The 26,899-nt window shown below is 33.9% G+C and overlaps 1 protein-coding gene across 13 annotated transcripts in view; it reads right to left on the reverse strand.

Moving 5' to 3' along the window:
- The window catches only part of Sh (Potassium voltage-gated channel protein Shaker), a 392,327-nt gene that overhangs the window by 173,326 nt on the left and 192,102 nt on the right, over positions 1-26,899 (reverse strand). For 2 of the 13 annotated variants that reach the window (XM_036376281.2, XM_070110728.1), the window contains exon 1: positions 10,397-11,068. The exons of 6 other annotated variants lie outside the window; for them this stretch is intronic. In XM_036376281.2, the coding sequence (XP_036232174.1) occupies positions 10,397-10,578 (182 nt within the window). In that variant the 5' untranslated portion in view covers positions 10,579-11,068. Of the gene's footprint in view, positions 1-10,396; positions 11,078-26,899 lie in introns of those variants that run through there. 5 more of the 13 variants (XM_036376285.2, XM_036376274.2, XM_036376272.2 and 2 more) reach the window with 5 other exon arrangements.

Genomic DNA, 26,899 nt, shown 5'->3' on the forward strand with positions numbered 1-26,899 from the left:
TGTTGTGTGTATTTACACATATGTAACATAGATATGTAAATATGTATTCGAAAGTGAGTTTCTGCGCTGACCAACATTTTTCTTCAACTTTTGGCGGCACTTCAAGCCAACTGTGTGCACATAATGTAATTATAAAGTGACGGCCAAGCGGCTGCTGGACACATACAAGCGCGCATTTTTGGCACATGTGAATGTGTTAGTGGCATAAAAGCCGTTTAATGGCAAAGTGAGCAGCACGGCAGGCGACATGCTTGTGCAACGCAAAACGGAAGCAGAAACAGCAAGCAAAGTGACAAGCTGCCGCAACTTGTGAGAGCAGCGAATTAAAGTAAAGTGCTGGAGAGAGTCAGCGAAAGGAGAGTGAGGGATACGTGTGAGTAGTTGCAAAAATTCGATGCTGGCAAAATGCCAAACGCTACAAGGGTAATGCAGACAGTTGCGCTTACAGACGCTTTTACAAGGAATTCGTGTTGTTGTTGTTGTTGCAATGCCTTTACTGCCTTGCATACTTGTATATGGTTGTTGTTGCTGATGCTGTTGGTTACAAGCTTAGTTGTTGCAGCTTCGATACAGCCACGACCGACTTTCTTTGGCAGATTTTCGCAATTTTACTTAGTTTACTTTCTTCTTCTTCTTTTTCATCTTCCTCTATATTCATTTACTGCCCTGCTTCTTCAGAGATTTTCGGAGTTTAAATGCTTGCAATGCCTGTGGCGAATATGCGCAAATGCCTGCACAAGGCAAGTGAAAACGCTTGTTTGCTGTGTTGGTGGCATGCGATCCGCCATCACTTGGCACTTACTTGCCTCCACTTAAAGAATCTTGAGCGACGTCGCAGCCGCGCACAAAGCAACCTATTTCATGCCTTGGTGCATGTGTGTGTGCATAAGTACAAGGGCGCAAACAGATTATGTTCCCTGTAGGAAAATGTTTAGTTTTGCGAGTAAGGTAGCCATATTTAGGGCTGAATCGAATATTGTTGTAGCAATGGCGAGGCAAAATTTTCAGGATTTGATAAAAGAGACGAATATTTACTTTTGGTGGTTTTGGATAATAATCATCAAGTTATGAATCAGCTAGAGTTGATAGTTCTTGATCTAATATGCAGAAATTACAGTTGGTTTCGGTATTGCAGATCCGACTAATATGGAAACGGCTCCATTAAAATGTCTTACCTTAGAAATTGGGGTGGAGACAAAAAATTACCGTTAAGAGACTAAAGTTGCGCTGTCTGAAAATTTTTACTTAGAAACCGTTAATGCTTGAAAAAGTTTCGAAATCAAGTCATAAATTAATCTAGCAATTACGAAACTGGTAGTACACTCAAGATCAAATTTGACCCGGACTGAACCATTTAAACTTTTTCCTGGCTTGGTACAACATTTTTTGTTTGATCTCCAGATATCAATTAGGGTGTAGTTGGTAGCTGTTTTAATACGTTGCAAAACATTAATATGGCGATTTTTATATATTAGGTCAATGGACTCATGTCGCGTTCCTCAAAATGGATTTTACAGTTTCGGATACATATAAAGGTCACAGGGAGTCAAGTCAGTCAAAATTACATTAGAATTTGGTGGTCTTTTGGTGCAAGTTTAGAATTGACATGCTTAAAACCCAAAATATTAACCGAAATGTGTTGTGTACAGCGATAAGAGATGCTAAGATCCTCTGTTACGATTTTCAAGCACTGTTTTCTTAACATTTTCCATGTTAACGTCACTAACCGAGGTGGATGGACGACTCGCCTGAGACAAGTTTTCCATGAATTATTTGTTTGAAATCCCTGTAAGTCGGTGTCTATGCTAAAAACTCTGGAAAACCTTTTCAAAGATCTTTAAAAAACCAAAAATTCACAACAAATGCAATCAATTACGAACAACATTGCAACGAAAATTTCTTAATGGGCAATCGCATGGCAACTTCACTTCACTTAGCAAAACTTTTAGTTAAGCATCGAGGCGCCGTAAAAATTACGATTTCTTGCATGAATTGTATATCGCAAATTGAAAATTGTTGCCAACACGCCAGTTGTTGTAGCTTTGATTGTAAACTGCATGAAACTTGCTTAATAGAATAACAAAATAGGCCGAGCACACGACGAAGAATGAAGTGCATTCGTAGCGGGAATTAAAGGGGATTAGAAGAAGTGTGTCTGCAAGTGGGTAAACATTAGCCGAAACCTTGGCTGCGATTGCTGCTTGGCCATTAGCAACATCATTATTTTCATTTTTCATTAGTTGTTGTTGTTTTCACTGTCGATGCTGACAGCGAAATTTGTTGCCTGCTGCCGTCGCTGGCTGCCTGCACTTGGCTTATGAATTAAATAAACTGTTTAAATCTCTGATTTGTATCGAATTGTATTGCCTTGCACACAACAAGTAGGAGACCAAATCGATATTTGCTTCTTGAGTGCACACACATATTTACAATACTTGTACATAGGCCCACATAAATTCTTGGGTGGGTAGGAAAGTTAGAAATTGCACAAACAAGTAATTAAGGTAATAAATGACTGGCAAGTGAGCTTTATACTATTTCAGTTTTGTAGTTAGTTTGAATGTAAGTGAACAATTATTCTGGTGACCTGATAGATACAAGTATATGGTAGTTGAGTACCATTTAATGCAATCTGTGAGTTGTAAGACAATATTGGTTTAAGGAAAGATCATTTTGTGCTTATTAATATATTGATGTAATGAGGTTGCAAAATCTCAAATTTCTTTGTTTTACTTTCTTCGAAGATCCGAATTTGACTTTTTATGGTATCTGCTGTATGAGCTTGACCGACAAATATTATCTAATCCTGATCTAACCTAGATCTCAGCTGCGTCTTAAAAGCTCCAAAAAAGAGTCTTCATATATTTAAAGTGCCAGTTATAAAAAATAAAAAAAAATAAAATAGTAAACTTTATTGTGGATCTTTTTCGTATCGAATGGTACTATTCTCTTTATGATTTACTTCGCATTAATCCCACCTCAACGCAACATTATGAAGAACAAGACAAATTTTAAAATAAGAGACCTAAATACCCCCGCCAATCAGCTAAGCTGGCAAACAGTAACACTATACTTTTATTTTCTGAACTTCACAATTTTAATTAAACGATATTGTGTCACGTGAGCATTGCGAAATGCCCCGCATGCACGAGTACGAGTGTAGCTAGCAAAACGGAGCGAAGACTGCTGCATATTAAATGAAAAATGTATACCTATAGCATTGTTGCAACTTTATTTATATTTTCTATAGCACAGTCGACTAAAAGCGAGGGTAGAAATGAAAGAGGCAGATGTTTGAAGGAATTCAAGTGAAGCTGAATCTAAATTGGCTTCCTTCAAGTAACAGTTTTAATAAGGGTCAGCTGCAACGTGGAACCTAATGTTATGCAAACCAAACACAACTGACGCGATTAGAACCAGTTCTAAAATTACAAGCCTTGGCTTGGTAAGCTTTCCTTCACAATTAAAAATATATCATTACAAGAACTTGATCGATCAGTTTGTATCACAGCTATATGCTATAGTGGTCCGATCTGAACAATTTTTCCAGAAATTGTGTAGTTGCCTTAGGTAATAATACAGGCCAAATTTCGTGAAAATATTTCGTAAAAAAAAGATTCAATACAGGGCTATGATTTTGCTCGTTCACTTTGTATGGCAGCTGTATGCTATAGTAATCTGGTATTGGCGAATCCGAAAAATAACCGCTTCTTGGGGAGAAAAAGATGTTTGCTAAATTTCAGACAGATAGACGGGACTGGCGCACACAGCAAAATCGACTCAGCTCGTCATCCTTCTAAACGGCTGGACTGATTCTGATGCAATTTTTTGTGTGTATTCAAGGGGGTTTGAGAATGGTTTAGATTCATAAATAAATAATGTTTGAACAATTAATTTTTTGCAAATGAGTATTCAGAGCAATGCAATCAACGTCTTCGTGTTAAGACAAAGAGAGGCGCGTCAATAAGTGACCGACACTCACAGAGTAAATGACCGACAGCGGGTGCAAAATCATCGAGTGCTGGCACGGGTATAGTTTAATCGCCTTGTGTTTGAATATGATCGGTAGTATGGACAAAGAATGCCAATATTTTCATGCTTTCGAATATAATAGTGAACCGGCCGATTTATGTTGCGCATCTGGAAAAATTTCACTGCCATCACTAAATCCGCCACCAGAACCTTTGAAAACGCTATAAGCTAGCTTTGCGTAAAATCCGTAAATGTCGGGTCCAATAGTTTATATATACATTTTATAGAGTCTTCAAAGTTTCCTTCTAGGTGTTAAAAACTTCGTCGCGTACTTAATATACACGGTTCAGGGTAATATTTGGTCAAATTGTCAAATAAGTTTATGCTCGTATTACTTCTACGATATTATTTAATAAGACTGATTCCACGATGCCGACATTGATTTGTATTTTACGCGGCCAAGGACCGTTGCAGAGAAAGAACTAATCCTTTTTTGGTTCGATAAATATTACTGAGTGTTCTGAGGTCACTTTTTCAAATACTGGTGGCCCCTTGAAAGGTAGCGGCAAGACTTAATTCGTATTTCTGTCAAGAAAACTAATCTTTTAGCCATTAACTGGTTTTCAACCTTACCATTCACACCATTTATAACAGAAAAGTTCAGCTAAGCACTCAGCAAGACATCTTCTCTTTGTGACAAGAAATCTCCAAACAGTGCTTATTTTATAGAAGGTATTCTCCAACTTAAAACTTGAATCTAATAAAATTTCAAAACAAGTAGCAGGTTGTAGCAGAAAAAATTTAAATGGAAACTCTGTAGGGAAATTAACAAATTAATATGTTCTAGAGGAAAGTCATTCACATTCACACACATACCCATACAAATAAATTAGAAACGCTTCAGCTGCTACTGTGGCATGCGCTTCACCAAACCGCGAAACCGATTTCTAGTTGTCAGCAGCAGCTGCCACGGCAATAACAACAAAAAGAGCAGCAACAATAACAAAAAAAATAACAACAACAATACAAACACGAATAAATAACTCAGCGAAGGCAAACGAACAAAGTGTCATGCGAAATTTGCACTTTTGCATTTCCGCATTGCAACACCTTTTCTGGCATTTGCATTGTAAGCGCATTCCATCGGAGCTAAACGCTTACATTGTAATATACACTAGTGCAAGTTGTTGCGCGTGTATGTGAGCGGATTATATACATATGTAGGTGCGTCACCTGATGTGGCATGATGGACAACGCGAAGTGAAATGTGTCAATGCAAATAAAAATTAAATCGATATGTTACCGTTATGCGCTCACGATGTATCTTATACACTTGTTCGCCTGTCATTCAAATACAAATGTTGTAAATACGTGTGGGTGTGTGTGTGTGTGCGAATGAATTTGCATTGAAATTCAATTCGAAATCAATTTCGAGTTCACACGCTGTCAATTGCGCTAAGTAATATGCCACAAAATGTTTGCATGACAGCGGCAGCCGCAGATATTGCTCGCAGGTACGCGAATGTAAATATGTAAATATGTGTGTGTGCCGCTGAGTGCGTTTGAGTGTAATTGTTAGAGTGCTTTTCACAATAGTTTACTGACTTCGCAGTGATTGCTCCCTCCTTTCAGTCAATTCGTTGGGGAAGTGGTGCGCTCTTGAAGTTTCCCCACTTGCCACACACACGCACACAAAAACAAATAAATTTTTCTCTCGAAGTTAGTACGTGTCCCTTTGTCGGGGTGTAATGAATATGACACACATTTTAAAACAAGAAACAAGAAAAAATATTAACTTCAGTTGCACCCTTCACAAATACAAAAGATTCCTGTATGGAACTTGATTTTGATCAGTCGTTTTGTATGGCAGCTATATGCTATAGTGATCCGATTTGCTTTTCTTCAATTTCTTCACATATTATACCGTTACTTTAAACAATAAGCCGAATCAAATTTCGAGTAGATATCTCGTCAAATGAAAAAGTTTTTCATACAAAAAGACATTATTTTGCTCATTAAGTTTGTATGGGAGCTACATATATGCTATAGTGATCCGATCTGAACAATTTCTTCGGAGATTATACCGTTGTTTTCGTTGGTATTATATGTCAAATTTCGTGAAGATATCTTGTCAACTAAAAAAGTTTTCCGTACAAACTTTGATTCCGATCGTTCAGTTTTTCTGGCAGCCATATGCTATAATGGACCGATATCGGCGGTTCCAACAAATGAGTAGGTACTTATAGAGAAAAGGACGTGTGCCAAATTTCAGATCGATATCTCAAAAACTGAGGCACTAGTCGATAATATACCGGCAGATAGACGTGGCTATGTCGACTCAGCTCATCACGCTGATCATTACAAACTTAATACACCCTGTTTAGGGCATAAAAAAAAACATCAACGCCAACTAATAAAAGGTGTCAGCGTTGCCAGCAATACGAGTATACCTGTATGTGTGCATGTGTTAGTGGCAGGTAACTGTGGTGTACTGCACAGAAAGTGGAAGGGACAACGCTTTCGACTTCGTTTCAGGAAGGAAGGAAACGAATAATATAATGTGTGGTAAATTGCTGGCCGCCAGGCACTTTGCCAATTTTGTAATTTTGTTGCAAGGTGTGTGTGTGTGTGTGTGTGTGTGTCGCTGTGGCCATGTGGTGTTCCAAGTGATTGTGTCATTAGAGTGTATTTAACACTTGTGAGGAGAAATAAATTTGCATAGATTGCTTGCAACTGATAAGCGTCATAAAATAATAAAATTGGCGCAAAAAGGTAAACGAAATCGGTTAAGAAATTATTATGTTTTCATTTACGACATAAATCATGTATTTTTAATTCATTACTCCTTTGTTGAAAGCAGCGTTTTCGTCAAATAAATATATTACCATATTAGAAATTCTAATCGGCGATGGCGCCTTTCATGCGATTAATTTTTATTTTCAAGCTTTAATTTTTTTAAATTTTATGTTTACATAATTTATGCCCTCCGGGCCACTTTTTAGAGATTCTGATAAATTTAGGGCGGCTTATCTTAATCTTAAAAGCCTTATCTTTAGTCTTTTTAGATACAGAACAGTGGTAGGAAAGAGTATCAGCATATATCAGGAAAACCGGAAGATAGGCATTTCGCAAACAGAGAACTTTGAGAAAACTACCAGGGTATCCCCTATGCAAATAGCGAAGGTCTTATTGCTGATCTAACTTAAAGGTTTAGTGCATTTGCAAATTTCATAGAAAATATTTTTTTGCTTATATATGGAACAAACATATATTTACATATATAATATTCTCTGATTTATAATATTTTCCGAACATTTAAAGTTAATCCAGCGAATTGTTTTGTTTTAAAGATATGAACGTATTGGTAAGAATTTTTAAACTTAGTGTAATGGGCTCCCAAATCTTAAAGGCGTTTTTTAAGGAAGCTGTTTCCAGAGTCAGTAAGGAAAATTATTCCGAAACTAATAAATCGATCGACCTTCTTAGATGTATTTGTCAGAAAAATATGACTGATAATAATTTCGATGTTTGAAGTCACTCTAAAATGTTAATTTTAACTGCTTTTTTGGTCAAAAATCAAAATTTTGACTAGAACTTCTATCATTACATATATTGATTTAGTGTAACGATAATATTTTTTTATGTTTTTTAATTTTATATAATTTAGTCGAGCTACTCTCTAATGCATATCTAAATCATATCAAAGTACATTAAGTTTTGTAAATATACACTTTTTATACTCTCGCAACCTGTTGCTACAGAGTATAATAGTTTTGTTCACCTAACGGTTGTTTGTATCACCTAAAATTAATCGAGTTAGATATAGGGTTATATATATATAAATGATCAGGATGAAGAGACGAGTTGAAATCCGGGTGACTGTCTGTCCGTCCGTCCGTCTGTCCGTCCGTCCGTCTGTCCGTCCGTCCGTCCGTGCAAGCTCTAACTTGAGTAAAAATTGAGATATCTTTATGAAACTTGGTAGACATGTTTCATGGTACCGTGAGACGGTTGGTATTGCAGATGGGCGTAATCGGACCACTGCCACGCCCACAAAACGCCATTAATCAAAAACAAATAACTTGCCATAACTAAGCTCCGCAATAAGATACAAGACTGTTATTTGGTACACAGGATCACATTAGGGAGGGGCATCTGCAGTTAAAATTTTTTTTTAAAAAGTGGGCGTGGTCCCGGCTCTAATAGGTTTAATGTGCATATCTCCTAAACCGCTAATGCTATAATAACAAAATTCACTGGAAGCAAATGTTTTTAGCACTTCTATTGACGGTGTGAAAATAGTTGAAATCGGGTGGCAACTCCGCCCACTCCCCATATAACGGTACTGTTAAAAACTACTAAAAGCGCGATAAATCAAGCACGAAACACGCCAGAGACATTAAATTTTATCTCTGAGATGGTATAAGATGACTTTATAGGAACCGCGTTCAAAATTAGACAGTGGGCGTGGCACAGCCCACTTTTAGGTGAAAACCCATATCTTGAGATCTGCTCAACCGATTTCAACCAAATTCAGTGCATAACGTTCTTTTCATGTTTCTATGTCATAGTGCGAAAATGGGCGAAATCGGACTACAACCACGCTTACTTCCCATGTAACACCATTTTCAATTCCATCTGATTCTTTCACATTCCACTATGCAAATCAGGTAAAAATGATTATATCGGGGTAAAACTTTGCGTGAATAATGCAATTAAAGTATGCCACCTTGCGGCCAAAAATTGTCTAAATCGAACCAAAACTGTTCAAACCCCTAAGTACTAAATATGTGGAGCCCAGTGCCTATAGTTGATCTTCTACCGAAAATATCAGTCAATCCACAAAGAAATCTCAAACGAGTATACCATTTGACCTTGCGAGAGTATAAAATGTTCGGTTACATCCGAACTTAGCCCTTCCTTACTTGTTTATTTATTAATTAATAATAAAAATAAAAAAAATTCACAAAATTAGGAATTTTGTTGACTTACAAGTGTATATACCTCCTTAAGGATACCTTATTATATTGATATACTCCGACCAATACAAGTAAGATTGTTAGTTCTATTCACAAGGAAATATAAAGTTCTAGAGGCCCCTCTACAAAAACAATGGTTTTAAGGACAAAACTTACATTTGAACAAATTTTCGAGAGAATATCAGTCAAAAAGGGGACTTAACCTTAAGAGGTGACATTACTTCGACCCAATTCACTAAGTGGAAACCATTGACCTATAGTTTGCCGATAAGAAGAAATATCGGCCACTTAGCCTATATAGTAGAAAACCATCATGAAAACCATTATAGAAACCAATAATTAAGGGAAAGCGTAATAAAAGCGTCGACGAACAGAAAAACAAAAAATCGACTCTCACCAAAAGCATTTCTTTAGCACTAAGAAGCAAGACTTCAGCTTTAACTAGGCTATATTTGGTAACTTTAATTCTATTCCTGAGAGCATAGCCCTGTCAAGTCTATTACTGTTACTAATGAAGGACATTCGAGGCTGGAAACTAGAGAGTTCACAACCTTTAGCTGCGTTTGATGCGCCGTTTCTTTGGTCGATATCTTACTGTGCTGCTCTCTTCAAATAATTTCTGCACCATAGAAAGAACAACAACACAATTGCGCATGCGTCAGAAGCAGTTTATTTGAACATCTACTATAGTTTGTTCGATTCGTTTCTCTCCTACTTACTAAGCTTGGCGAGTGGAAGACAGCTTATATCAACTATCTATGTCAGGCTTGTTCATTGTAGACTTTTGAAGGTTGCTAGTGGCAAATGTGAGAAGATTTTATGCCTTTTAAAGCAGTCTCTTTAATGTTGAAAAAGACTCCGTTAGCATGTCTCTAAACTCACTAAACTAGTAAATAATTATTTCACCTAGATATCGTATACTTTGAGACTTTTCTTGATAAAACGCATATACATATATGCCTGGTACTAGTGGTATTGGGAAACTAGTGGCTAATTAGCTTAAAGGAACCCTTATTCTAGTCAAACTATAACTGTATTGGGCGAGAGTTCTTGTTATCTGTTAAACAGTTGTGTCTAGCGTAGATTCAGAAAGCATTAGACAGCTAAAAAGTCCTTCTTTAGTCAACTTCAGTAAGTTACGTCTGTCGCCCTCTCTGATTACAAGGTTTATGTTTGGCCCCTTTCCGATTGGTTCAATGAGGTAAACTTGGAAACCTTATTAGAAATTTTATGTAATACATATATAAGAAGTTTTTATAAATAAAATTATTTAAATAATATCAGAGTCGATTATATAAAGGCAAAGTTTTCAAAATGCTTGCAGATTATGGTGGTTATATATTCCTTAGTATTAGTTTTATATGTAAATAGTTTGTAAAATCTTAAAATTTTTAAATTGTACATATATTTATGAAAAGGTAACGAAATATAAATTGCTACATCACCCTTCAAATGAGGCACGTGATAGCAGATGTTGTTGCTGTTCACGCAACAATTTCCGCTCGGCGATCTTCTTTTGCTCCTCCTTTTGTTCGCGTTGCTCCTGCTGATGATGCTGTTGTTGCTGTTGCTTTTTGCGATGCTGACGATCCTCGCCGAGACCATAGAGGCCAGCAACGGCAGCCATACTGTTGCTGCTACTGTTGCGTCGGCAATTAAGCCGACAGTAATACTAAGTTAAAGTGGATGGAGCCAAACTGATTGTTACGTTGTATTTGCTATGTTTCTTTGTTATTGGTTGTAATTTTAACTATAATCAACAACAACATTGTGGCACTAGCGGCCGTTGTAGTGATTTTGTTGATTTGTGTTGTAATTCCACAACAACTTGATGATTGTATTGGCAAAGAGACATTGTTACACTTACGACTAAATTACAAGTGGAATGAAATTAATATTTTTAACTGTTGTTTACGGTGATACTACAGCACTGTTGCAAGTATTAAACGCACATTTTTTATTTAATATTTTTGATCACTATTTGTGGTTTGTTTTTAAAAATTTCTGCTGAAATGTGTCTGAATGTAGGCAAGGATTATTTACTTTCTGTTAATATCCACATTATTGGGCATTTGTTGAAGTTGGCTTTGGTGAAAAATATTTTTTAATGTCAATATTTCATTGCATATTTCTACGCGCTTTATATAAAGTAGGTGTTGCATACCTTTAGGTGCTTTGTTGAAGGGTTTTGTACTAGCACATATTTAAGCGCAATTTTAAATGACTTTTTTTAAAGAAAAATTATTAAAATATTTAAGGTAAGATGTTATTTTTTTAGAGCCAAAAAAAAAACGAAAGTGTATTTTATTTCATATAAGAAAAAATGCCACTGTGTTTATGGCATGTACATTCTTTTTAATGCTTTTATATATACTTTTTATTTTTTATTTTGCCGTTATTGTTATTGCAAATATTATTATTATTATATTACTGTTATACCTATATATATTGTTAATTTTGTTTCTGTGCTTAGTTTCGACTACTTAGAACGGATGTTCATTAAAAGTTTTCAATAAGACAGATCTATTACGTTGGTGGGAGCACAGTGTGGTTTTAAACTTGTTGATAGTTAAATTTCAGTTAACCAAACATTATATGTACTTTTATAAACAAAAACTAAATATTAACATTTGTGTAAGCAGAACTAAGAAATGGGGTTTACTTTATAGCCACCTCTTTCAACAAAACTTCGGCTCTGCTTCTAATATACTTGTAGGTCACTCATTATTTTTAAGTTGAAATCTCGTCTTTCAAGTGTGCTATCTGCTATAACCTATGATTCATACACCCTTTTTTTGGCAGGAAATTTGATAAATATTTACCGATGCAACTAAATGTAGGCAACGGTGATTTATAATGATTTGTATCAAAAACAAAGTTCTTTAGAAAGTTGGCAGTATTTTGAGTATCTGTTATAATGGGTTATATGGGTCTAAACTGTATTTTTGATAAACAATTTGGCTAATTATTTGCCAATACCCCTAAATGTGGGCAACAATTGATGGTAGATGACCATATTATTGACTTGTGTCAGAAGCAAAACCTTTCTGATTATTGACTGGACTTTAAATAATTGGAGTAAATTGAATATTTAAACAAAAATGTTATATAAATCAAATTGGTGTGCCTTTAAGTATAAAAGTTATTTTTGGAACAATTTTCAAAAGAATATCAACATAAAAGTAAATTTAGTTCTAAGAAACGAAGTTATATCGATTATAACTACTTTTCAAAATATTTTAATAATATTAAGAGAGAGAACTTTGGATATGTTTTTTGTATAAGGGAGTATTTTATAAATAAAAAATATATTATATTAGTTTTAGTTTTATAATTTGTGCTTTACAAAATGCATAATTTACTCTTTTTATGTAAAACTGTATTAGTTTCACAAAGAGATTTTTATTTGCTAATAAGTTTTTCTACTTTTTTCTCCTTCTTGTTGAAAATTTTGAGTGATAAATAAACTAAAATTGGTTTTGTACAACACTTATACATATATTTATTTATTTTATAAGTTATCACCCTCAAACTACTTCGAACTAAAAATAAAAATAAATTTCCTACTTGTAAAAAACTCTGTAGTTACTCGACCTCATTTTCCTTTAATAGTATTTAGTTTATTAATATATTTTTAAAGCTGTATCATACAATGAACTCAAGCTCTTTATTATTACATATTTATCGTAGTTGTTATAAACAAAAGAAATATGCTTTGTAGCCACTTGAGCGGCAAGAAGCCGAGTAGCAAAAAGCAAGCGAAGGGCGGAAATTATTCTTGAAAAACAAAAATAAAACAAAGCGCACATAAAACGTGTTGAGTGCTTACAGGAATAACACAGACATAAATATGAAGAAGAAGAATGATATAATTTTCTGTTTGCTTTTTCATTGTATTCCCGCTTTGTCGCCGGCTCGCTTGTACAATACTTGTGCTTGTTTGCTCAGTTCCCCACGTTCCACTTGACTTTTATGCCAGCCATTAAGTGCGATACCGGCATAGACAAGTTTTACCATTTACATACATACAATTATGCTTATGTACATAGATGTTTATGTATATATGTTTGTGTTTGTGTGATTGTATGTGTATTTTATTACACTTGCAGCGGTAGTAGAGTTGTTTAAATTATTAAAATGCAATTTTCCATCCGGGCTTTTTGACACAATTTGGTTTTGTTTTCTTTTTTTTCGTAGAATTATTTTTTGTTCATTTGACTTGGCTTTCATCTATTATTGCATTATTTCGTATATTTTGCGCCCGAGAAAATTTATTTAATATTTTTTCTATTTTTTGATGTATTTGTCGAAATGGAAAATAGTGCTTAAATATCACCGAAAATTTAAAGGAGTCCTTGTGGATTCATATTAAGCTCGAATAATTTAGGAGACTTTTCCTATTTACCCTCGTTTTTGCTACTTTTGGACATAATAGCCTGAACGTCTATAATTTCTTAAATGGAAAAGATAAATATACTTGTAATAAGGTTGGAGTTAATATTCGATTTTTTCAATCTTTAAATGCCAAGTTTAATTTTAATAACCGACACCATACAATTCCAGCCCCGCATATACTTTAGAAATGTAGGCTCTTAAATACATATACTTGTACTCTTTAGAGTAAATATTTGGATTAAATTGAACCAATTAATTCGATAAGACAGTTATTTGCTTACGCATAGAACATTTATTTATGAAAGCTCTATACAATCGAATAATCAGAAAAAACGCAAAATAAAATATTCAAGCAAAGAATGGAATGTCCTAAATAACCGTTGAGATTCTGAGTTCTATATTCTTGAAAAATCAATAGAAAAATGCTAAATGACTGGATTATCTTATAGTGGTTGAAGAAATCACCAAGATGCTTATGTATTGGGTATATTTGTGTGGTTTGCTAAGAGATGGCGTAACTTCGTTAATATTATGATATTCCAATATTCTGAATCATGAGAAGCGTAAACAACAATATATTGTTTCTCTCAAATATGTCAAACCTTCTGCATAAAAAAATGTTTTTGCGAGGAGTTCTTCCTCACTACTTTAATCCTAAGAAAATCTCAGCCGAAAGTCATCTTATTTTGATGGAAATTTAAGGTGAACATGCTCTAGCTGACAGAGATATGGTTCCACTTGTTGCCAGAAAGTTGAGAAAATGTTATAGCTCCAGATGGGCAATACTGTGAATAATACTATTTTACATGTGCTAATATATAAACGCCGCTTACAATTTCTCAATTTCGTAGTGAAATAGTTTTAAATCTTTTTTTGAATATGAAACTTTTAAATACACAGTGCTTTTCAGTTTCCTAAAGGTTTGTTGATATGTAAGGAAAATCTAGTATACTCCTACTTATCTTCTAGAATAGGTTAATAAGAAATATATGGGAATAGCGAATGAGATACAATGCTCTATATTCTCGAAAAACTCTTGGATTGGAGTTGCCATGTGATAAACACTAGAACCGATTTTTTATAGAGTCTTAAGTGCCGCTAGATTTGTTTGTTTGGTCAAAAAGTAATTATAAAAGCGCTGCGCTATGTAAAAGCTCTAAGAAATGAAGATTTGGTAAGCCCATAAATTAACTTTTGTCAAAGCGAATCAGCTTTGTTTGCGCTTTTAATCACTAATCTAGGCGAGAAAAAAAATACATTTCTAAACCATTAACCACATATTGCTGATAATGAAATTTAATCAAATTATACCTGCAATCCGCTTGAAATCATTAATCAACAAACCTTAGTCATAAACTCAAACTACGCGGTTTCTCTTAACGAAAGGAGAAGAGATTGGCAACAATAGCCTAGGCTGACTTAAAGTAGGAAGTATATTTAAAAATATATGTGTTTCTACTTTTAATGCGAGCTTGTTTTTGTTTCCGTTTCTGGTTGTTTCATGCTAAGTACGGATATTGTCGTTATATTGTACTTGTGTTAATATTCCGCTTGCTTCCTTCTTTTCTTCATTCACTTGACTTTCGCTGCGATGTCGCTCATATTTTATGCAAAGGTAAACGTGGTAAATGCGAATGTGAATGCAGCAATAACAAAAACAATAAAAAACTAAATAAATAGACGAAAGCAATAACAAAGGTAATAGAAAAAATAACAACAACAACAACAACGGTGAGAGTAAAAAATAAAAAAGAAATATAACAACGGCGAATGATGCAAATGTGGCAAGGAAACAAAAACGCAAAAAAAAAAACAGTAAACAGCAACAATAAAATAAACACGAAAGAGAACCTGAGTTGGAAAAAATCAAGCATAGCACAACAATAACAATAAATATGTATGAAGCGAAATCACAACATTTTGTGGCGACAATGTTGTGGTTGCATGCTGGTGTATATGTACAAGTATATGTATATACGCATATGTACTTGCATGTTTGAATATTGTTGTTAATTTTTTTACTTTTATTCAATTTTATGCCTTACATACGTATGTACATATCTATATGCTTGTATGTTTGCGCGTATTTTATTGTTAATGTTTTCCATTGAATTGTTGTATACGATTTTATTATGCACCTACACATACAAACACACACATATATACATTTTTGTAACATACTGACCGCCAGCAGCGCATACAAGCGGCTGAGCTCGCGTGAGAACCATGTCGGCGGCTGCATGCGACACCGCCACGGCAAGCCCGCCACCGCGTTTGCCTTCCGCTTGGCCACTTCGGAACAGTGAAACGGTGAACTTCCGCAGTTTTAGCGTTTCCTAGCCAGCAATTGCTTTACATAGTTGGTTGACATCAGGAAATTTCTCTTTACACCGGTCGGCGGATAAGTGTGTGTGCGTATGGGTGTGTTGTGTGACACGTAAAAAAGCGGAAGTGAAGACATATTTTGAGGCTGAATTTTAGTTACAACAATTTCCTGTCTGCCCTCTAACTGGCTTTCTAAATATTATTCTTGCTGTTTGTATTTATAAAAAGGGTCTACTTGCCGCCTGTCTACCCCCACCTGCTCGTAGTTACATGTGCGAGCGCGAGTGTGGGCAAATATTTACCGCCTTTGCCTCGTTTGGGTTAGTTCATATAAAATTTTATATAACTAATACAAATATATATATGCTTGTATGTATGCATTTTTAAATGGTTTATGTGCATATCCTTTGCGAAATACTTTCTGAATTTTTGCTCGAAATTTATGATTTCTCGTTTGCGCACGTGTAGGTGTGTGCGTGTGTTTGTTGCCTTCCGTGTGTCAACACTGAAATTCGTTTGACAGCAAATATGCAATATTTATGAATCTCTTCGTGTGTATTTGTGCTATTTGTAGATCGTTGACACAGAAAATGTGTGTGCACTTTATATCTTATTGTCTGCTCTCTAAGTAAATCTCGTTGTAAATGCTTTGCATTATTCATAAGAATTTTGGTTTACAAATTTTCAGTTTTTCAACACGAAAAATTTTCATAGTAAATTCAGATTAAGCTCTAGATATATCAATCAGTGGTAAACTTTAGTCGAAGCGGTGATAAGTGAGAGTGTGTGGATACATTTTTTGAAAATTTAAGTTATTTATTGTATTTTCTCGTATTTAAACTTTGAAAACTTTTGCGATGTTCAAATGTACTATCTCAGCTGTGGCAAAACGCAGAGCAGAAATTTAAAATTTTTTTGTCTTTTCGTCTTTACACTTATTCTTTATTGTTTTTATTTGTCCACTATTCATTTAGCTTGAGTAATTATTTAGATCTGTGAATAAATGCCAGTTAACGGTGAGACCACGGTCCTCCAATTAATTTTCTAAGACAACTATACACCGCCAGCAATAATCTAAGAATAATAATTCAAGTGAGATATTTTTTTCATAATTTTTTGAGAAAATTTACCAGAGCAGTATTTATGCCTTTATACCATCAGAAATTAGAGATTTTAAAAAATATAAAACAAAGTGACTCTTTCAAAAAGCCCTGATATTTGGTCGTGAAAATTTTATATTGAAAATAAGGGTTCTTTCAATTTTAAATCGAAATAAGGTTTCCTCCTGAAGGAGGTATTCTAGTGTAGAGTTTCAAAAAAATTTTTTTTTCATATTTTCAAAGTTTAACTATTTGAGAATACGTCTACGAGAAGAGTTTTGAAAATTAAAAGTATTTTCAGAGATATAAACATTTTACTGACCCGGCCTCCAACTGGTTTGGCTGGGTCTAATCGAACAAAATGCTTTACACGAAACTTTAAATGCGTTTTTCTCAGACCAGACTTTTTCAAAACGATACCCACGAATTCTTGAGTTCTAGAAAACCGATTTACTAGAATTCAGCGAATCTTCTTTATAGACCTCTTTTGATTGATTTAGCCTCATCCATAAATTTAAATTTTTACTATTTTTTAAAATACGAGAAAATACAAAAAAATGGTAAAAAAATAAATCGTTTTTCTCAAACAGTCGCCATTTAGCAAAAAGTTTTTATTTTATTGTACTAACCGCTAGTTCATACAATTGCGTCATCATTGCATATTCATGGTCTTTTCTTTTCATTTCATCATAAAATCTTGGATATGCTCATGTGCCAAGTTTTTGAGACCCCCCAGTCAGTTTTTTAAATTTTGAACTTTTATTATTTTTAATTTTTTGTTGTACTCATATAACATTAGTAAATAAATGATAAAAAAATCGATAGCAAAACTATTGATTGCCTTTTTTTGACGCCTCTTTAAAAATTACTTAAAATTCATGTCTCTAGACTAGAGTACCGCCCTAATATTTTAAACAAAATAAAAATCTGTGTGAGCTTATATTAAATTTTGTGAAAGAAACTTTTTTTGAAAAATATTGAAATAACAAGTAAGGAAGGGCTAAGTTCGGATGTAACCGAACATTTTATACTCTCGCAAAGTCAAATGGTATACTCGTTTGAGATTTCTTTTTGGATTGACATATTTAGTACTTAGGGGCTTGAACAGTTTTGGTTCGATTTAGACAATTTTTGGCCACAAGGTGGCATACTTTAATCGCATTATTCACGCAAAGTTTTATCCCGATGCAGTCATTGTTGCCTGATTTGCATAGTGGAAAGTGAAATAATCAGATGGAATTTAAAATGGTGTTATATGGAAAGTAGGCGTGGTTGTAGTCCGATTTCGCCCATTTTTGCACTGTGACATAGAAACACGAAAAGAACGTTATGCACCGAATTTGGTTGAAATCGGTTAAGCAGATCTCAAGATATGGGTTTTCACCTAAAAGTGGGCTGTGCCACGCCCACTGTCTCATTTTGAACGCGGTTCCTATAAAGCCAATTAATACCATCTCAGAGATAAAATTTAATGTCTGTGGCGTGTTTAGTGCTTGATTTATCGCGCTTTTAGTAGTTTTTAACAGTACCGTTATATGGGGAGTGGGCGAAGTTGCCACCCGATTTCAACTATTTTCACACCGTCAATAGAAGTGCTAAAAACATTTGCTTCTAGTGAATTTTGTTGTTATAGCATTAGCGGTTTAGGAGATATGCACATTAAACCTATTAGAGGCGGGACCACGCCCACTTTTAAAAAAAAAGTTTTAACTGCAGATGCCCCTCCCTAATGTGATCCTGTGTACCGAATAACAGTCTTGTATCTTATTGCAGAGCTTAGTTATGGCAAGTTATTTGTTTTTGATTAATGGCGTTTTGTGGGCGTGGCAGTGGTCCGATTACGCCCATCTGCAATACCAACCGTCTCACGGTACCATGAAACATGTCTACCAAGTTTCATAAAGATATCTCAATTTTTACTCAAGTTAGAGCTTGCACGGACGGACGGACGGACGGACGGACGGACAGACGGACGGACGGACAGACGGACGGACGGACAGACAGTCACCCGGATTTCAACTCGTCTCTTCATCCTGATCATTTATATATATATAACCCTATATCTAACTCGATTAATTTTAGGTGATACAAACAACCGTTAGGTGAACAAAACTATTATACTCTGTAGCAACAGGTTGCGAGAGTATAAAAATACCAAAAACTTGGATGTTTGAACTTTTTATATAAATTTTGAGGTTATGTGAAGAAGGTATGAATACAAAAGTTTTATATCTTCTTAGTACCTACAACTTTGCCTCATAACTTTTTTCTATGGGACTCGCAGTTTGGTCGAAAATCGATATAAACGTTATTAACTTTTATGAATCTTAAGCCCCTCTTCTTCTTCTTCCCGACCACAGAACACCCGTAAATATTTTTCCTTTCATTTTTGTTATTTTATTATTATTTCCAATAGTTTTCATCTTAATATGATTTTTTTTGCTTCAAAAATTAACTACCTATCAATGATTTAAATAAGAAGACATATTTTTAGTGGACAATAAAAAACTCATACACTGTGCCAAAACCTATACGTTTTTAAATTTCATCATAATATGTATATAATCACATCAAAGCTACAACAAAACCAACAGCAAAAAATTATATCCTAGAAAGTATTTTGAAAGTTTTAGAAAATGCTCAACGGAGAAAAAAACCAAACAACATTATATGTTAATTTTAAAAATAAAATGCTTTTGATTTTAAATGATTTTTTTTAATTTCCAATTATTTCCAAAGTTATAGTCGTTTTAGTGTCGTGACTACTAGAACGCTTTGAGCTATGTAGTATGCCTAGTGAATAGAGTAAAGGACGATGTGAACTAGAGAAAGATGCAATGTTACCTAACTAAGAGAACACAAGTTATACGTACAATTCTATCAGTTAGGTTGCCTGAAACTTAACATAAAATTTAAACGCGTTTATCTTGAAACTACCTCCTTTAGTGCGATCGTCAAATTTCTCAAGTTATAGTCAGTTAATTTAGTTAAATTTGACATGAATAACTTTTAAATATTGTATATTTCTATCTGATGAATTTTTAATTTGTAATATTTTTAGAACAATCGAAAAAAGTTAAAAAATGAGTTTAAAAAAAATTATTAAACACTTTATTTTTGAGTAGCTACCACTTTAGAAGAAAAAATTCTGTTTTGTGGGTCAAAATAGTAATGAAATTTGTGTTAATGAAGAATTTTTTATTGTTTAATTTTTCAAACGGCTACAAGGATAGAGAACAAGATGACGAGAACCCAGCCTTACCCTCTCTACTTCAAGAACGCCTAACTTTATAAAAATTTGCTTTGGGTGCTCAAAATATTAATGGTAAAATGATGAAAAAGTGATGATACAAATATCCATTTCTTCTTTTATTAAGTACAAACAAAAAAACTTAAAATTTTGGAATGCCATCTAATAATATTAATAATATTAATAGCTGTAATAGATAAAGTCTACAGATAAGAGAATACTTTTGAAACAAAAAAAAATATATATATGTATATATTTACATTCATATAGTTGTCTACCATATATACATATATATACAAGAACAAACCGAAGCTTTCATTATCCAAAGAGAGGCTAAAAACCCCATGCAATTTTTATTTGGTTGGAAATTAATAGCCAATCAGCTCAGATTACTAAAAAGACCATAAAATTAAATGGAATACAGAAAGGTAGCCTGTGCAGAGACTCTTGGGGCTATTAAGTCGTGTATATCCTCCCTAGGTTTGATTTCAATAACCACTCGCATGTGATAATACCCTCTAGATTTAAATGGAGAGGAGTATAGAAAGTATAGTCTCAATATATACCTCCGGGTACAAAATGGTATAAAGATTAGTATACTTCGAGAATCTTGATATCTCTCTTTATATGCGTATACCAAACTCAGCTAGCATCTTCCAAGCGGAAGTAATAGGCATAAAGAAAGCCTGTGGAGTTCTATTGAATAACTACAGAAGAATACAGAAAGCTACCATATACTGAGATCGCCAAGCGATATTGCTAGCCTTGCTTTCGCCAAAGAATAATTCAACAAATGTAGAAAAGTTTTAAGCTCACTGGCTAGTCAACTCCACGTGTCCATAAATTGGTTTACCGCTCACTGGACAGCGAAAAAACAGACGAGTTGGTCAAGTCAGAAGCCTCTACAGGCGCATCCCAGGCAGAAATAATACCGTGCCGGCTAGGAACGATCAACAGGGAGCTCAATACACAATTTGAATGCATAGCTCAGAGCAGTTGGAAATCACTAACCAAATGCAAGATGGCGAAGCAGTTATGGCCTAAATATGACAAGGCCAGAACTAAGAACTTATTAAATAGGTTTACAGACTTATGGCTACGATAATGCGACATTGACCTTTTGGAGAACATGTTTTGAAAATAGATGTGCCATATAAAAATATTTTTCGATAAAGATATGTGCCCTTAGTGACAATAAAATGGCTTAAAAGCATAAAATACCATCATAATATTTTGAAAAAAAATATTTGTCAAAAAGCTTAAATAAAATTCTCTGCAAGTTTCGTTTTTAGTGTTTAATTTTTTTTTTTAAATACTTTTTTCAAATAAATTACTGTTTGAAACAATTATTGCGAGCCCATAAATACAAATACAATTTAGAAACTACTCTGTTTGATTAATTATTTTGATATTAGTTTTTAATAAACAATTTTTTATGATTTAAGCAACGAAAAATAATTATAGATATATATTCACATTTATTAAAATAAAGGTAAACTTCGACGATAAATTAGCGACACTAATTACACTGTTTAATGTGTGACAATAAAAATGTAATGTCATTTATAAAAGTAATAAATAAAAATCAATTAAAATTTCGTAGGCAAAAAGTAAATAAATCAAGCAAATATTTAATGAACGTGTTTGTTTGCATTTGTTGCCTAGCTGCAGGCGCTGGAGCAGCAAACCACTATAAGTTTATGAATTTTATGGAAATAAATAAAGGTATAACTTTATAAAAAGTGCTACAGAGTTGCATATGTAAATATACATGGTATAACATATATATATGTATGTAGGCATGAAGGTATATATTATTGTATATGTATGTGTGTGTGTGTATATTTTAAAGTTAGCATATCAACAAATTGTGCGCTGAAACGGAATGACAACGCCGCACGTGAATAAAATATTATTGCAACGGGTAGGGAGTCGTACATTTTCACAGCGGAAATAAATTCTAGAAATGAAAGGTAGAAATTCGTTTGAAAAATTTATGAAAAAAATTATGTCTAGAAAGTGTGGCATTGCATCACTGAAATGTGACATATGCAAATACCATGATTGGAGTGCGCCAAACGCTAAAAGCAACAACAACAATTTAGCAATTAAAAACGGATTTTTTAACTAACACTTTTTAAGCCGTTCGCAGCCCTGACCCGCTCGGCGCGTGAACGCAAAATTAATTTCTCTATTTCTCTTATGCAAAATGCAGTAATGCAAGAAAAAGCCATTGTTAGCATGCAGCTAAGCGCCACAAAATGCACACATGCACGTGTATTTAGATATATATTATATATGTGTATATATATATGCATGTTTGTATTTGTGTGTTTGTGTGTAGAAGCTAGTTAATGCTTCTAAGCAAACAAAAACGTTATTATCCATCAACGTTGTAATTTCATATGTGCATATCATCGCATGTATACGTGTATGTGCGTGTATAACGGTAGATATGTATCATTAGCGCTGTCTATATTTCGTGTTGCATGAAAAATAGCCACAACTGAGAGGTTTTAGTTTTTCATTATTTCATACTATTTTTCATCATTTTTGCTGTTGTTGCATTAGAAATTGTTGTTTTTGTTATGCTGTTTCTAGAAATCGATAAATAAAATACACAGCAACAACACTTCGCATGGACACTCGGGGGTTAACCAGGCTAATACTAATGATTGTTGGCTGGCTATGTGTGTTTGTTTGTGTGTGTGGCAGCATGCATGTCATGTCATATGTGGCATATTGTGGTATACATACAAGTATACTCGTATGTAGCTCTGAGGCAGCGTAGCACAACAGCTATTTTATTTTATTTTCATTAGCGACATATTACACACATGCATGTGTTAGAAAATAACAAAAATAACAATAAGCGCTTAACAACACTAACAATGGATAATAATATTGGGTTCACGTATAAGTCCACAAGAGTTTGGTGAACTGTGCCGCATGGAATTTTGGTGTGTCATATACTTTTATAATATATACATACATACCTACATACATATACATATTTATACCCTGAACAGGTTTTATTAAGTTTGGCACGAATTTTTAACATCGAAAAAGAAACTTCGGAGATCCTATAAAGTTTGTTTGTAAATGATCAGCCTGATGAGCTGCGTCTGTTTGAGACGGATATTATAGTTAGCTTCGGTGTAACCGAAATTAATCTTTTTTCTTGTTTTGACTAAAAATATTATATATTTTGTGCTTTTAACCGCTTTCAAGCTCATTGTTGCCCAAGCGCCGCTATGTAAGCGCACTTATATATGTATGTGAGTGTATAGTGCGCTCGTGACACTCTCGTTCACATTTCATACTTTATTGCTTACTCATTAAATTACAAAAATGTCACATTATGTCGATGTTAAATGAAGGATATTCAACGCTTTGTATTGAACTTGAGTGAACAATTTATGCTCCTGGGCACTCAAATTGAATTTTACAGATTCATGTAGACTATATTTTTATACCCTCAGCAGGGTATATTAAGTTTGTCACAAAGTTTGTAATACCCAGAAGGAAACATGGAAGACCGTATATATATATACATATAACTGAATTGCTTTAGCCATTTCGGCTGTCCGTCTGTAATATAAGCGAATCTATAAGCGAATGACCACCTTCAGTTTTTGAGATTTCAAAATGAAATGTTGCACATGTTCCTTTCTCACCATGAAGTTACACATTTGTGAGAAGCGACGATATCGCATTACTATAGCATATAGCCGCTATACAAATTGAATGATCAAAATCAAGTTCTTCTATGAAAAACTGTTTTATTTGACAAGATATCTTCACGAAATTCGACAGAGAATATTGTCCAAGGCAGCGCTATAATCTCAAAACAAAATGTACAGATCGTATCACACTAGCAGATACCTGCCTTATATAAACCGACCAATAAAAATCAAGGCAAAGATCTTTCTATTACTAATTCACCTGTGAAGGGTATTAAAGTTTCAGTAAAACGTTGCGAAGGGTTACATGACTGAGGGAAATTCTGTAAAAATTGATCCGTAGACTGACGAAAATTATCTCTAAGTATGAGAGCTTTTCATTGTTTTTTGAGCCATGCTACCGATTATCTTTATAATATAAATAAATGAAAGGTACAATGAGAGTTAAAGCAAATAAGAACAGAATAAAAATACTTATGAAGAAGAGTTTAAAATATAGAACAGCTGATAAATTATGGCATGTAAAGCTTTAAAATTAAACGTTTTATCGATCTTGAAGTGAATAGCAACAAAGCTAACAAAGTAATAATAATAACTTATAAAATTAAATGAATTGTGTTCCAAGAATTCATACTTCCAAGCTGTGGTTGCAATAAAATGTCATTATGTACAATACCATAGAACTGATTAAAACCAGTAAATTTTGATATTAAAATTTTATGATTAGATAAGCGAAGGACTTTGGTACAAGAAAAATGCCCAGTGACTATGCTATTGAGCTAAAACTCTGGCATGGCGTAAGGTGCACATCACTTTGAAAAATCTCAAGCGTAACTATTTAAGGCACTTTCCTTTCATATTGGCATACATATGTACATATTTTAAACAGACTCATCAAAAGCGAGCGCCAGAAGAACTGTCAGTGAAAAACTATTATAATTAAAACGAAACACATTTTATTTGAAAAATAAGATTTACAAATAACGGCTGAGTTTTTATTAATCGAACAAATAATTCCAGAGAACATCACTCATACGCCGTGTGGTCCGTTTATATGACAACATATTGTATAAACAAAGCGCTTAGAAAGCAAACGGCTCGTGTTAGAGCTAGAGGCATTTGTATAGAATATATACAACATAACCATACACACATAAACAAGCATGATTGTGTTAACGGCGCGCTCTCAAACTGATTGAAACTTAAGTAAGTAGCAACAACAAAACTTAGCTGTCAATATGCCAAATGACTGAATGCGTACGCACATATGTATATATGTATGTGTGCACTAATAAATGTATGTAGCAATATGTGCGTTGCGATAAGTTTGTTTACACTGGTGTGACATGCATGAAGCAGCTGCTGTACCATTTAATCACAGCGCTGCGGTGGCTATTGAGTTAATGTAAACAATATAAATGTGGTAAGTGATTTGTCAGAGTAATGAGGAGCGAGAAATAGTATGTGTGTGCGTATATCTGTGAGGAGGGTTTTACAATGGCAGAGCAATATGAAGAATGAAGGCATGAAAAACAACAAAGTGACAAGAAGGATTCTAGTTTTCAATTAAATGACTTTGAGCACGGAAAGAAAATAAATTCAATAAAAAGTAAAATATATATTTTAAACTAAAAAGAGGAGTTCAAGTTGTGGATTACACTGTTTATGAGTTTAAGATCTATAAAAGATTTATATAAATTTTTATATTCCGAATACATAACCTTGAACAAGAGACACTAAGCAGTCGAAGCCTCATAGACGAACTAGTTTTAAGTACTAATATTAATATAATCGTATAATATAATATAAAAATTGTAAATATATATTCAAGCAGCTATATAAGCTTCTTGCTAGTTTTTGAAGACACTAGGAGAGGATCATATTATTGGTATAGCTATTATGGTCTTAGCAAGACATATACAAGCTGACATATATGTTTGATTTTTATAATATTATATAATAAGGAAAATTGGTTTCTTTTCACAAGAAATTTTGACAGAAACCCATAAATATTTATGGCACTTTAGCTCTTACACTGTCCTTTTTGGGGTTTGTAAGCCTTCCACTGATAAACAAGTTTTGATGATCGGAAATTAAAGAAATATTATTGAATTATGACTAGTTTTAGTAGTTCCACAAGGGCAAAATCAAACGCAAACTTTTATGCGATCAGTTTGCCAGTCGTGTTTTCAACTCACTAAGTGGAGTTTGGGGTGTTGAGCCTCTATTAAGTGGAGTTAGGGGTGTTAAGCCTCCTTTTTTTGAGTGCAATGTAAACAAAAACTCTTGTTATGCTAGCAGTAAGGAACATAAAAAGAATTCCGAGCAAATCAATCGTGAATTAAACCAAAAAAAAAAAACACGTGATGACACAGAAAACTGGTTGTAACCGCTCGAAATCAGCCAAATTATTGAACCGAAATAAGAGGACCACACACTCCATTTATCTTATTGGAATTTACTCTTAGGCTTGATCTTCAAGGACACAACTAATTTCAGATCTAAAACTCTCTATAAAAAATTCGATCCCCCTCTCTCTCTATAAAAAATTCGATCCCATTATGCCAGTGAACGAGGGTAGAAAGAAGGAAATATTCTTCTTGCAATGCTACGCACATTTTTATTTCTTGAAATAAATATATCATATACTTGTTGGTCTAGCACTTGAAAGGCTCAAATTTGAATATTTAATTGGTAAGCAATGTTATCGGTATGACATTTTCAAGCAACAATAAGCAATACTTTTTCCCATCATACTTTAATAAGTTTTCAGCATTCTCTATATAACGATTAAAGAAACTGTTGTCTACATTTAGGCAGATGGTGGATTCGAATTGACAAAAAATTAACTCTAAAAACATCAGTTCAATATAATAATTTGCAATGAAAATATAAAAATACCGAGCCAAAAATACTTGGATGGACCACTAAACATAACATAATCTTAGGCGAAGTACACATTTATAAGTTTCACAATACAATTCTGCTCTGCAAAACATACGGGTGATCGTGTAAACCATAAATTTTTCTAATTTTATCAAAATTCAAAAATAAAAGTACGCAACAAAATAATCTGCAGTAAAAGAAGAAATGAAAATAGTATAAGTAATCCAGATGTGACATTAATATGGCTACTCGATGTCCTTAATTTGAAATGAAACTAAATAAATAAGTAAACCAACCACATCGGGGCAC

Source organism: Bactrocera oleae, chromosome 5, assembly GCF_042242935.1.
Source record: "Bactrocera oleae isolate idBacOlea1 chromosome 5, idBacOlea1, whole genome shotgun sequence".
NCBI classification, from domain to species: domain Eukaryota; kingdom Metazoa; phylum Arthropoda; class Insecta; order Diptera; family Tephritidae; genus Bactrocera; species Bactrocera oleae.